The sequence below is a fragment of the Eublepharis macularius genome, chromosome 5 (genome assembly GCF_028583425.1).
Source record: "Eublepharis macularius isolate TG4126 chromosome 5, MPM_Emac_v1.0, whole genome shotgun sequence".
Taxonomy (NCBI): domain Eukaryota; kingdom Metazoa; phylum Chordata; class Lepidosauria; order Squamata; family Eublepharidae; genus Eublepharis; species Eublepharis macularius.
The window spans coordinates 24,930,002-24,943,584 of record NC_072794.1 but is presented as its reverse complement, the minus strand read 5'-3'; the positions used below and the strand labels follow the sequence as shown (position 1 = coordinate 24,943,584).

Below are 13,583 nucleotides of genomic sequence, written 5' to 3'. Positions count from 1 at the left end.
TGTAGATCGTGCATACCTCAATATGAACCCATTTGCTTTTGACGTCTCTGGTAAAATAATCGGAATCTTCCTAGTTCTGTGGTGATGGAGAGTGCCATCAAGTCACAGCTGACTTATAGCAACCCCCTAGTGGGTTTTTCAAGGCAAGAGACTAATAGAGGTAGTTTGCCATTGCCTGCCTCTCCAACCCTGGTCTTCACTGGAGGTCCCCAATCCAATCACTAACCAAGGCTGACCCTGCTTAGCTTCTGAGATCTGCTGAGATTGGGCATACTTTGGCTATCCCAGCTCAAAACTTTCCTAATCCTACAGTTCTCAGTAGCACCATGACTTTTGTTTACCAAATACAGAGCAGAACCTTCTTGCGCTACCATTAGCCCATAAGAGGGGAACATTTCATTACACTTGCTAATTTTAATTGGCTGTCACAACCACTGTAGCAATTGAAAAACACCACCAACGTGGTGATTTATGATCAAGTTGCCTGTTGTTGGCCATCAGAAGCCAAAATGGAGCCACAAAACCAGAGTTACCCACATATAACAAGAATGGCAACCGTATGCTATGCGGATAGCAATATATTTAGTATTAAAAGCTTGAGGGGGTTCTGCAAATCCAGGTCTGGACAGTAGAAATGTTAAATCTGGCATCGAAGGAATGGATTGCCTACCAAAGAAGACAGGGTCTGGAAATGTATGAAAGCACTAGAAGCTATAATTACTTTCCTGCTCATCTCCTGTTTTATTCTTTCTCACTGTCCCTGCTAATGTGCCTTATATTTAACTTAGCCTATCAGAATGGAATGAGCCTCCAGCTGTCTGGAATCACCTTCTCCTGTAATGTGGTGGAAAACAGCATAAGACTCAAGCTATGGAGGATGTGTGGGTGGTGAATCTGGTATGGCTAATAGTAAGAACGTGGCATGTCTCTTTCCTCCTCTGAACACAGTCAAAGGTCTTGGCAATCCCTCTCAACTGCCCTCCATTCCCGAATTCATAGCATTTCTCTCTGACATGATGGCCATCGTTGTCCTGATCCAGCACTTTGCACTCTCCAGAACAAATGGAGTGACAAGAAACCTTCTCTAACCCGGTTTTGGTCTTTCACATTTGCAGGGAATTTGCCAAAGAGAGAGAGCGAGTGGAGAATCGCCGCGCATTCATGAAGCTGAGGAGGCAGCAGCAGATCGAGCGGGAACTGAATGGGTACCGCGCCTGGATAGATAAAGCAGGTGCAATGAGTCTGGGCAATAAGATTTCCAGAGGCATCATAGTAAATATAGAGAATCCTGCAGAAAATGTGAATATATTTTATCCGAACTTTCCTCCAAGTTCAGGATAGCATTTGTGGTCCTCCCACATACCCATACCAGCCCTTCACAGGGGAAAATCTCTGAATCTTGGGAGACAAATGGGTATTTGGGATTTTAGGCAGCCCTTTCTTCCCCCTTGCAGTGGCATCTGACAGCTAGCAGAAGAGAGTGGTGTACTGCTTCCCCTGGGCTGCTAAAATCACAGACCCTAGATTTCACACGTCCCCCTCCACTCACACTCACCCCCCCACACCCCACACCCCACACCCTTTCAAAGGCTGTACACAGCAGGATCTACCAAGGAGATAGCCAATAGCCAACGAGCACAAGGGTCTGATTGAATGTACGCCTGAGTTCTGTGTATCATAGCATATATATATTATACCTATATAATCTGCCTTGTCTGGTGTGCTGGTTCTATGTCCTCCTTTTTTTCTTATGACTTAGGGGGCATTTTGATGAAAATGTGGCATACTTGATGGGCAGCTTGGCTTAGGTTAACAAACCATGCCTGAACTGTTTGTCTTTATGTAGAGGAAGTCATGCTGGCTGAAGAGAACAAAAATTCTGGCACATCGGCCTTAGAAGGTAAGAAAAACCTCAGTGGTCTGGGACAAAGGGCCTCTGAAGCATCACCTGCTCCCATACACACCTGTTCAATAGCTGAGATCATCCCTCTGTTCTTTGGGTGGCTACGTGGGGCAAACCCCTCTCCCTTGTGGCATCGCCTCCATAGCATCCACTTCCCTTGCCCATTTTGCTTGGCACCTCCAGGGCTCATTTTGAGGGGGAACGCGCCGGAACACAGTTCCAGCAGTTCCCCAAAGAGGTCACATGTCAGGTGGCCCCGCCCACCTGACTCTCAGCCATTTTGGGCCTGATTTGGCCTGGATTGGGGCCGAAACGGCCCAGATTGGGCCTCTGACAGGTGGTGGATCACTCTCCTGCTCAGCAGCAGCCCAATCCTGACCATTTGGGGCCCCTTTTTGACCCTATTCAGTCCCTTTTTGCCATTTTTGGCCCAATTTTGGCCTTGAATGGCCAAGATTGGGTCCAAAACAGCCGGAATAGGTGATGTCAGGGGTGTGTGGCATATGCAAATCAGTTATGCTAATGACACACTTCTGGGGATCTCAAGGGGCATGGCATATGGTAATGAGTTATGCTAATGAGTTTCTCCAGCTCTTTTTCTATGAAATGACCCCTAGGCACCCCCATTGCGGAGCTTCAGGTACCCAGGTGGTTTACTCAGGCTTGGAATGAGACCAACATGGTTTGTGCTCTGACTTGTTGATGTGCTTGTTTTTCACTTGTTTTAATTGTGTATTGATCTGCGTTATTGTTTATTTTGTAGTTTTTTTTAACATTGTTTGCTATTTAAGTGGTAGGGCGCTTTTCTTTTTGCTTGCTTAAATTATGTGTTCAGTTTTATTGTATTTTTAAAATGGTTTTGAGAGCAACATCGAGAGTCCTGTAATTAGGAGACAGGATAGAAATATTTTAATAAAACCAACAAACATTGAATACACTGAAGATTTTCAATCTTCCTTTCCATGCACTGAATTGATAGCTGCCGCCATAAGTATGTGTGAGACTGGAACTGATTGTGCCTGTGTCCAGTGATGTGGCATAACAGGTCCCTTAGCAGTAAGTGCGGGATTCTCAACTTCTGAAGTACAAACACACAGAACTAGTTGAACTAGTTGCTTTTCCTTTGCAAACCCGCCACTGTGAAGCAATCCTAAGCAAGTCTTCTTGGAAGAAAGTAACATTTTCTTCAGTGGGCCCAGAAAAACGTTCTTAGTATTGCAGTGTGAACCAGTTTTCTACCAGTTGCACTTCCTAGTCATGTTCAAGTGGTGGGGAAAGAACAGGAAGAAGGAGTTGCAAAGTGGGAGGAGGAGGGGTTAACAGCATCAGGGCTAAGCTTACCACTTTCTTCTTCTACCCAGTCATGCCAACATCTGCCATTCTTTCTGTCCACTGCAGCCCACTGAGCACCCCCTAAGAAATTTTATCCCTGGGGGGTCAGCAGACTCTCTGAACCTGCAGAGGGAGCAATGTGCGGGGGGGAAAGCTTTTCAGTCTGTGGGACGTCATTGGATGCAGAGCACGGCCTGAGTCATCATTTCCCATAGCGAACACATAGGTTTCCTTGGGCCCACTGTTGCCTCTGTTGTAGCAGGTTGTGTGATTTTTTTTTAACAAATACAAAGCTTATTTACTATGCTGAGCATGGCATGACCAGCAATCCCTCTTTCAAATTACTAGCAGGCCTTCCAAAACATTATCTCTAGAATTCAGTTGCTTAGAAAGGCCTACAGCTCCTGGTTAAAGAATGTCCAGTCCGCTGCTAAGCTTGTAGGTCTATTGACTAGTGCTCTGCTATAATGTTTGGAAAACTCTGGACGTATCTACTGCAGATTTAAATTAGTTTTCATGGTCGTTCTCTGGCCATGGTGGTTCTGTGTATTTTTTTTTATCCACATGGCATGATCAGCCATTGCTAGCCGATATAGGTTTAGCAAACTGTATGACAGTAGGGTGGGTTTGCAAAGGAAAGTCTTGCATAGGGGAAAGATACCTACACTGTGCACATCACCATGATTCCAGAGTACTGGCGCCCATTTGGATAACAACATTTGTGTAATGAGGCCCTGCCACAAACTACTAGTGGGGTCAGCCCGGGGAACCTATCAGGCTCACCGAAAAACCCCAATGGAGACATTGGAAAAAGCAAAACTTCAGTCTGGGTGCCATTTGGGGTTGCTGCAGCAGCTACGATGCACACTGAGGCTCGTGCCTCAAGATTCTGCAGGTGGCTTTGAAGACAGCTGCTAGGAGGAGCTGGTAGTTGCAACATCCACACACAACCTGCAGGATCCTTGTCATAGAGGGCAGGGCACCTGGTCTCAGGGTAGAGTTCCCAGGTGCAAATATTACTTGGGGATGCCATTCAATTGGAGGCTTCACCTTGTCTTGGGAACTGCAGCCATCCAGAATCAAAGATGCCCCCTCCCTGTGCAGAACCACCTCTTCACCTGCATCCTGCTCACCTTCATCCTGGCTTCTTCATCTTGAACACTCTAGACTGTGATGGAATGTTGGGGGCTTTTATATGGATTGATCACCCTTCTCTGTTGCTGTATCGAATGGATGTGACATTTCTCCTGTTTCCTTTCTCCCCAGTACTCAGGAGGGCAACCATCAAGAGGAGCCGGACGGAAGCCATGAATCGGGACTCTAGCGATGAGCGTGTGGATATCTCCTCCGTGGGTAAGATACAGCCTGTCAGTGCATGGCGTGGGACTCTTGCTCCCAACCCAGTTGTTCTGCAGGCCACAGACCTCTCTTGGGCTTCTGTAATATAAAAAAGGCAACTTTTACAGGAAAAAAAACATGAAAAAGCACTGTCCAAAATGGAAGCAGAACCAGCTTCTTCAGTGGACAGAAGGGACAGGTGTTCAGGGTTCCAGGATTGTCATGGTTGCCGTGCAGTCAGTTGGCAGGTGCCATTGCTATGCTGTTCTCATTGCAGCCGCCCTTCAGATATTTGTGGGTTTGCGGGAGGGAGGAGGGACAGAAAGCTCATTGCCCAGCAGATACAAACACAGCATTCAGATGGAGGGGGAGGGCGGAAGTGCCCCACTGGTGAAGCAAAAGACCCATAAGCGCATGGGCTATAGAGACAGGGAGGAAGAAAAGACATTCAAAGGGGGGAGTACAGACTGAGAGCAAGAGAAAATAGTAAGTTAAGATGCAAAAGAAGAAAGGGGTCTTGTCTCTCCAGTATTATGCCAAAGAGGAGATTTAACAACAACAATAACATTCGATTTATATACCCCCCCTTCAGGACAACTTAATGCCCACTCAGAGTGGTTTACAAAGTATGTTATTATTATACCCACAATAAAACACTTTGTGAGGTGGGTGGGGCTGAGAGAGCTCCTAGAAGCTGTGACTGGTCCAAGGTCACCCAGCTGGTTTCAAGTGAAGGAGTGGGGAATCAAACCCGGTTCTCCAGATTAGAGTTCCGTGCTCTTAACCACTACACCGAATTGGCACCAAAGGGGGGCGAGTAAGCCCTTTCCACTTGTCATGCAGGGGTGCACTCCCTCTTCTATGCCACACAAGAGCTTCTGTAGACCTAGGAATAGGCTTCCCATCACAGGTGGACAACAGAATGCACATTTATTTTCTGTTATCTTGAGACTGGACGTGTCTTCAGGGAAGGAGGCATTGAATTGCAACTTCTTCACTAAGGAATAGCGTGCACAGCATTCCAGTTGACACAGAGAACAAACAATGGCCTTTTCAGTGTTAGAAATGCTGTATGAAGTGTTTGGCAGTATAGATTGCAACCTTGGAGAATTAAAAGCAACAACAAAAAAACCCACTTCTCTGCATCAAGCTGTTCTCAGTATAGGTGTGTGTGGGGGGCGGGGGGCAGGGTATATACGGTGTGTTCACTCCTGTGCTCTGGCCAGGTTTCCTCCAACAGAAAAGGATTCTGAGCTGATTTGGCAGTGGCAAATGTATTTTTTTAGCTTCCAAATTTGAGCGATGGTTTTATGGAGCTTATCATTCTCTATTGTTTCAAGTGCCTATTGTTATACATGCTGAGCCTTCAAGATGTGTTAAGACGAGTAACGTTAATTAAATAAAATTATAGGAGATTATTGCACACATACAGGGGAAAACTCCAGTGGACTTGGCTAGTGTTTACTGGTTTTCAGGAGTTTGGGGCTGCTTGCTGGAATTTGTCAAACAAAAAAAGGTGTGTGTGTGGGGTGGGTGGGTAATGGCTGTGGTGCTAGGCTCTTTCAGAAACAGTTAGGAAGGCCCGTCTCTTTTGCAATTTTATAAGGGCTTTAAGACAGACTTTTTGGCTTCTGGCATTTGCTGATTCTTATGGGGTAGGAGTCTCTTAGGAATGTTATTTATAAGGTTTCTGATGGCGGTTTTTAATAGTTTCCTGTGATTTATATAGGTTGTAATCCACTACCTGCCATGGGTCCCATTTCCCTAGCAAAAGGGTGGGCTTATAAATATTTTAAATAGAGTTAAGCCTAGTGGGCTGAGAAGGAGCTGAGCTCTGAAAGTCTTAGCTCTGTCCTTGTTTGTTGAGAAGCTTTATTCACACATGCAAACGCAGTAGGTAAGGGAGCAGCCAGCACCCTCCGCACAACACAGTGTAACACAGAATCAGTTCTGCATCTTACTCAACTGCCAGTGACATACTAGTCTTCTGCTGAGTACATGAACACCTGGGTGAAAAAGAACGCTTAACCACTTCCTTCTCACCACGTTGGCTTTCATAGCATGTCTACCGTGCCTCGGTCTCTTCCAGCATCCTTCTGCCTTTCCTCCTTGTTCCGCTACAGGTACCCCACTCGCTCGGGCCAGCATCAAGAGTGCGAAACTGGACGGCGCCTCCTACTTCCGGCACAAAGAGCGGCTCTTGCGCATCTCGGTCCGTCACATGGTGAAATCCCAGGTGTTTTATTGGCTCGTCCTGAGCATTGTGGCCCTCAACACGGCCTGTGTGGCCATTGTTCATCACAACCAACCTCCGTGGCTCACTCACCTTCTCTGTAAGTGATAAAGTTCTGTGTTATGGTATGCTGTTGTTACTGCATCTGCATCCTGAAAACAAATCTCCAGTGGTGCTGCTGACACATGGCAACCTCCATCCTCCGAGATCCCCCAGGCAGAAAGCACGGCAGCACATTTGTTATTTGTTACCAATGGGTCCCCAATGGGAAGAAAGGTGGCGTATAAATGAAGTAAATTAAAAAGAAATGTTAAAACTTGCTAGGAGGGCCGAACTGCTGGGAGGAGCTGCCCATAATGTTCTTTGGAAAGACCTTACAAAACCCCTGTAGCCCTAAGAACCAGAAGACAAAAGGAATAAACTCCAGAAGGACAGGAACTGAAGCCTCCATACTACAGCTTTGAGTCCTTACCTACCATCCAACTCCCAAACATGAATGGGATCACTTAGAGAAAGACGAGAGCAGGGGCGAGCTGATTATCTTCTAGTGTGGTTTACCTTTTTTTTCACTAGAACCTCACAAGTTCAGCAGTACATTTTAAACTTACAGAACAAGAATGTCTCCTCTGGATCTCAGCAGCAAACTGATCTGTGGTCAGTGATTCTGAGAACACATTGTTGATAAAGTTCATAAGAAATGCTTTGCTGGGTTGGACACATGTAGACCCAGTGCACCGTTCTTTGCAAGAATCCCAGCAAGCACATGGTGGCCCACGAGCACTTGGCCGGTGTTCTATCTCGAAGTATTGCTCCTCCTCCTCCTCCTCTTCTTCTTCAGAAACTGTCATGACAAACATAACCATACACTTCCCATCCTTCCTGCTGCGTACTAGCCTTTCTCCACAATGTTTTGTGCCTGAATACATAGGCAAGTAGAGAATTCGTCCGCACAAACCAGCTACATGGCAGAAGGCACCCTTAATTATTATGAAGTTTGGTACCTGTAATGGATGAAGGGGGCAAAGCTGCAACTAACACACTTGCCTTTGTTTGTTTCAGACTATGCAGAGTTTATATTTCTGGGTCTCTTCCTCCTCGAGATGTCCTTGAAGATGTACGGGATGGGGCCACGCCTTTACTTTCATTCGTCGTTCAACTGCTTTGACTGTGGGGTAAGTGGCACCCGGGGAAGTGACATGAAAGTGAGGCAAACAGTAGGAATGCTTCAAAAGTATTCCAGAAAATGGCACTGATATGAGCAAAGGCACTGAGAAACGACAGGAGTGCAAACGACGTTATTGCGGCCACGTTTCCAAGATCTAAATATTTGTATGGAGGGCAAAGAAACGCATAGTCATTTAAATGAAACTGGATTGTACAGTCTTGTGGTTTCTTCTCGTCATGGTGAAACATGTCAGGCAGAAGGCCAAGCTCACATTTTGATCAGTTGTCAGGGAGCCCAGAGCAGGTGGGAGAAAGAGAGGAGCCAACGGGGCCTGCAGGAAACCGACATCTGCACCACTGGCATTCCTTAGCAGAAGCGGATGGGGGAAGATGTCTTCATTGCAAAGCGAACAAGGGTGCCTGGATTCTGTTCTAAGCAGCTATAAAGGGAGACAGGGAGTGACTACTTTGGAGGCCGAGGAAGGGACAGGCCAAGGAAGGATTATCTCAAGCTGTGCTGTGAACATGAGAGTCAAGGGGCAGGGTGGGTCCTAGTCTGCATGGACCCACAAGGTTCTAGTCCAGTAGCGCCTTAAAGACAAATGAGATTTTGCAGGGTATGCACTTTTGAAAGTCATGCTTTCTTTGTCAGATATGTCGGAGTTCCAGTTCTGGGTTGCAGGACCCGTGCCTCACGGTCTCATAGCCGTGCAGCTGGATGGACTGCAGTCTGGAGGGGGAAGGAGACAAAATCGCCCTTTCTACCCCTTCTGCCAGTATAATTCCACTGATGGAAGAGGAAGAATGGTGCAGGTTCATGCTGGTTTTGCACTTAACACTTCGGGAGTTGTGTGCAGAATTAGGGGAGGGGTGCAGGCACAGACGACAGACTGCCAGGGTCTCCTGGACAGCGTGCAGCAGAAGTGTCAGATTGTGAGGAAATTTCCTTCCAGTGGGCCATCAAGCATGAATTGTCCTTCTCCAGATGTGTACTTGACAATCTTCTTGGTTTTAGATCCTTGAGGCATAGGTGTCCTTCCCCAGTTCATGAAAAGGAGCTTGAGTCAGCTGTGAGCCTCACAAAATTGGCCTTTCCAAGCAGCAAACGAGTGTTCTTTCAATAAACACCCTCCTCTTCTGTACTTCTGTATACTTCCACATATGTGAGTGTGCATGCGCATGTATACTCACATACTGGAAGTACAGAAGGGGAGGGTGTTTCTCACTCCATTTATACCCCACCTTTCTCCCCAGTGGGGCACCCAAACCCACTTACATTGTTCTCCTCTCATCCATTTTATCCTTGCAATAACCCCGCAAGGAGAGGCGAAGAGAACGTGATTCTCGAAAGCTTATGCTACAATAAAATTGGTTAGTCTTAAAGGTGCTACTGGACTCTTTTTTATTTTGCTACTACAGACTAACACGGCTAACTCCTCTGGAGCTGAGAGTATGTGACTGGCCCGAGGTCACCCAGCAAGCTTTCATGGCTGAATGGGAATTCAAACTTGGGTCGCTCAGATCCTAGTCTAACACACCACCACTGCACCAAGCTGGCTCTCGAAGCCAAGCTACAAGTGACGAATGGCACTTGCCTGGCAAGTGAACAGACTCACATGTATTCCTCCCTGTTCACTTGCCATTGATCAAGTGGAGAGCAAGTGAATGGCAAGTGAACAGGGAGGAATACACGTAAGTCTGTTCTCTTGCCAGGCAAGTGTCATTCGTCACTTGTAGCTTGGCTCTCACTGGCACTGAACTACCAGTATAATCAGATTTAGCATTGTTAATGTGAGTGTGAGTAAGAGGGAGGGAGAGAAAGAGAAAGAATGCAAATGTGGGGAGCATCTGGCTTTAAGAGGTGGGTGGAGCTGGTGACTTTCTTCTTCCTTCTAGTCTTTTGTGACATTTTCCTTCCCCATTTGTTGTTTCTTTGTGTGTCTAATCACTCAGGTCACAGTAGGAAGCATCTTTGAAGTGGTTTGGGCTATATTCAGACCAGGGACTTCTTTTGGAATTAGTGTCTTACGAGCCTTGCGGCTGCTGAGAATATTTAAGATCACAAAGTGAGTAGAACCAATAGGAATGGCTGTTGTTTTTTTTTAAACTCTCCCTGAGTGTTGCTCTTCTCCTTTGGCTCAGCCTGACCTCGGCAGCCTGAATAGCCTGAATAGCCCAGCACAGCCTGGGCTCATCAGAGCTTGGGAGCTAAGCAGAAGTGGCCATGGTCAGCACATGAATGGGAGACCACCAAGGAAGGCTGGGGCTGCATGTGAAGGAAGGCACTGGCCAGGGGTTTTTTTCTGGGAAAAGAGGTGATGGAACTCAGTGGGTTGCCCTCAGAGAAAATGGTCACATGGCTGGTGGCCCCACCCCCTAATCTCCAGCCAGAGGAGAGTTTAGCTTGCCCTCCACGCCACTGAGCGGCACAGAGGGCAATCTAAACTCTCCTCTGTCTGGAGATCACGGGGCGGGGCCACCAGCCATGTGACCATTTTCAAGTGGTTCCGGAACTCTGTTCCACCGCATTCCCCCTGAAAAAAAGCCCTAGCACTGGCGGACCACGCCTGTTTGCCTGTTGCCTCGAATGCCCTGTGGATGGGCTCACTATAAGTCAGTTGCAACTCCACGGCACTTCTAACTCTCCCCTGTTGCACAGGCCACCTTACTTCCCCTAATCACGGGTGCTGTTTAATTTAACTAGCTACTCAAAAACCAAATACGTAATAGCATGCCTTCTCCCGCCAGCTGAACTCTGGCTACCAAAAGCCAGCCCGTATTAAACAGTCTTGCAATGCTTTCGGAAGCATGCTACAGTAACGTCTGGATTTTCCAGGTATTGGGCTTCCTTGAGGAATTTGGTGGTCTCACTGATGAGTTCTATGAAGTCTATTATCAGCCTGCTCTTCCTCCTTTTCCTCTTCATTGTAGTCTTTGCCCTGCTTGGGATGCAGCTGTTTGGTGGCAGGTAAGTTGACGGTGAAGCTGTGTGCCTCTGAAACGTCTGCCAATATATCAGGATATTCTGTAGAGCCAGTTCTTTTTGGGGGCTGGGGCGATACTTTGCTAATTTTTGCCAGCTTATTCATGACAATGCCTCCTGGCAAGCGGTCTCAGAACAGGTGTTTGCTTGCTATATTCATCCAGGTCCCGATGGTCTGATCATATTAACCGCATAAGAAACGCCCTGCTAGATTCATTTAGTCCAGCATCTCTCTCCGGGTTGCCCCGGAGAGCTAATGAAAAGGGCACAGAGGCCAAGGCTGCTTCTGATGCAGCCTCCTAGTACTGATACTCAAAGGTTGATGCCTCTGCATGTGAACGTTCCCTGTAGACATCTTGGCTATTGGCCACCGCTGGAGCTATCCTCCATGAACCCGTCTCAACCTCATGCTCATGGCCGTCACTGCATCCACTGGCAGTGTTCCGCAGTTTAATTACTCGAGTAAAAAAAGTGCTGCCTTTTGTCTGTCCTGCATCTACTGCCCATCAGCTTCATTAGGTTCTCCCCCCCCCCCACCCCCCGCTGCCCATGAGTTCTAGTATTAAATATATTGCTTTCAGAGATGTATGTATCTCTTGTGTCGGCACACTTCCTGCAGAATTCACTGGCTGGTGCAGAATTAGGAAGTCTGGTCATCTGTAAGCTTACCCTTTTAAAAAGTTTCTAGTCCTCACCCTTATGCAGTGTAGGCAGCATCTCAGAAACCAGAAAAAGATGGTGGTGAGTTTGGGCAGCAGCTGGGGGAAATAGAGCTCTTCCAAAGACCCCCATTGGCGACTGTTTCTGAACTCCCTGGTTTTTGTCAGTGCCTAAAATCTTCTGTTTTCTTCTAGTACCTTATTCCTTGTCAAAAATTATTACTCAAGGAACAGTATGAAATCTTGACTCTTAGAAATAATGGGATAAGTAGAGAGAGAGAGATGGTGATTTACTTGACTTTATGCTTATTTCAGAATTGTGGAGAGGATAGATACCAAATACGCAACCCTTCCACCCTAACAGTGGGGACAATTGCAGGAAAAGTCATGGGGAGAACTCACCATCTGCTGGCTGCATCAGAATAACCTTGTCCTGGCTCATAATTTCCCCTTTGATCTTTCCCCCCCTAGATTTAATTTTATGGATGGGACTCCTTCCGCAAACTTTGACACCTTCCCTGCAGCCATCATGACCGTTTTCCAGGTAGATCTCTGTGGTTCTATGCCTGAGTTTGGAGAAATTAACTCGCCAGCATTTATGTCTGTCAATGACTGTGCCTTTGCTATGCTTCTTCCTGCCCCACCCCTTCCCCACGGTGGCAAGCGATTCCAGAGGGGTATCCATGGTAATCTGTTGTAGCAGAATTGGGCAGTAGCACCTTAAGGATGAACATGCCATCATAAACCTTCATGAGTTACAACTCTCTTATATGCATAGGCTCCGATGCATCCAACCGTGATAGGGTTGCCAGCCTCCAGGTGGCGCCAGAGTTAAAAGTGGTCTCCAGACTACAAGTATGATTTCCCCTGGATAAAATGGCAGCTTTGGGGTGGGGGCATACTCTATGGCATCGCATCCCTGCTGAACTCTTTCCTCCCCTCCAAACACTGTTCTTCCCAGGCACCCACCCCCCAAATCTTAACCATTTTCTCAAACTGAGTTGGCTGCCTAGGCAGTGAGTTCTGACTCATGAAAAATTACGCTGGACCAAATTTTGTTAGTCTTTTAAGGTGCTGCCTGCCTCCTGCTTAATAAAACAAACAATATGGAGCAGGTATGAGAAAACGCATGGGGGAAATGCATGTGCGTTACTAAGGAGGGGGGGGCTGCTGCTTTCATTTCCTGCTCCTTACAATATTTAGTTTTGCACCCCTCCCTCCCCACCCAGGTTATCCTCCAACCAATGAGCTCAAGGCTTAAGGCCTAATTAATCTCACAGTTATAGAGATATTTTGTAGCCTGGTAACCCTAATGACATTTTTCACGCATCCTGATCAAAACAGGACTGAGCACACCCAAGTGTGGAGCTATTTATATAGCTCTTTCAAAGCATCAATCTGCTTTTCTCATTTGCAGCAGCCACTGATACCTGCCCTGAAATCTTGATATACAGCAAGCATATAAAACATGTATTAATAATGAATACTAACTATAATTAAATGCTGCAACCTTCTCCTTGCGAACCTAATCTCCCGTCATCTGTCTTCTCATAAGTCAGTTCAGAGTGCCTCTCCTAAAATAAGTCCTGCGGTCTTATTTTAAGGCTATTCATACCTCATTTGCTGACTGGGCTTGCTTGCTTTCTCTCTTTCCCTCTCTCTCTGTTCCATGTTTTCTATTCTGTGCTCTGTGGACACTCATCCTACCTTAGCCCTCTTTGTGTTGCCTTTTCTTACTCTTTCCTTTGAATCTGTTGGCAAGCTTTTTCTTCCTCTTGGAACTGCTGAGTCTTCTTTATCTGAAGAGATGCCACGTTTAATTTACTTTCAAAGAATGCTTTCTCAAAGATCGCTTCTCAAGCAAAAGGTTTTGGGAGCACTGTCACGTCTGCAAAGCCCCTCACTGTTGCCAGATAACTATTCCCTGACCCTTTCTTCAGAGCCAAGGTACACAGTTTGCAGGAACTCTTG

General features: G+C 46.7%; 1 protein-coding gene across 1 annotated transcript in view; it reads left to right on the top strand.

Moving 5' to 3' along the window:
* The window catches only part of CACNA1E (calcium voltage-gated channel subunit alpha1 E), a 378,426-nt gene that overhangs the window by 225,017 nt on the left and 139,826 nt on the right, over positions 1-13,583 (top strand). Inside the window, exons 8-15 of the mRNA XM_054979594.1 lie at positions 1,116-1,231; positions 1,847-1,900; positions 4,502-4,588; positions 6,697-6,906; positions 7,866-7,978; positions 9,924-10,036; positions 10,807-10,938; positions 12,084-12,156. Coding sequence (XP_054835569.1) covers positions 1,116-1,231; positions 1,847-1,900; positions 4,502-4,588; positions 6,697-6,906; positions 7,866-7,978; positions 9,924-10,036; positions 10,807-10,938; positions 12,084-12,156 — 898 coding nt within the window. The remainder of the gene's footprint in view (positions 1-1,115; positions 1,232-1,846; positions 1,901-4,501; positions 4,589-6,696; positions 6,907-7,865; positions 7,979-9,923; positions 10,037-10,806; positions 10,939-12,083; positions 12,157-13,583) is intronic.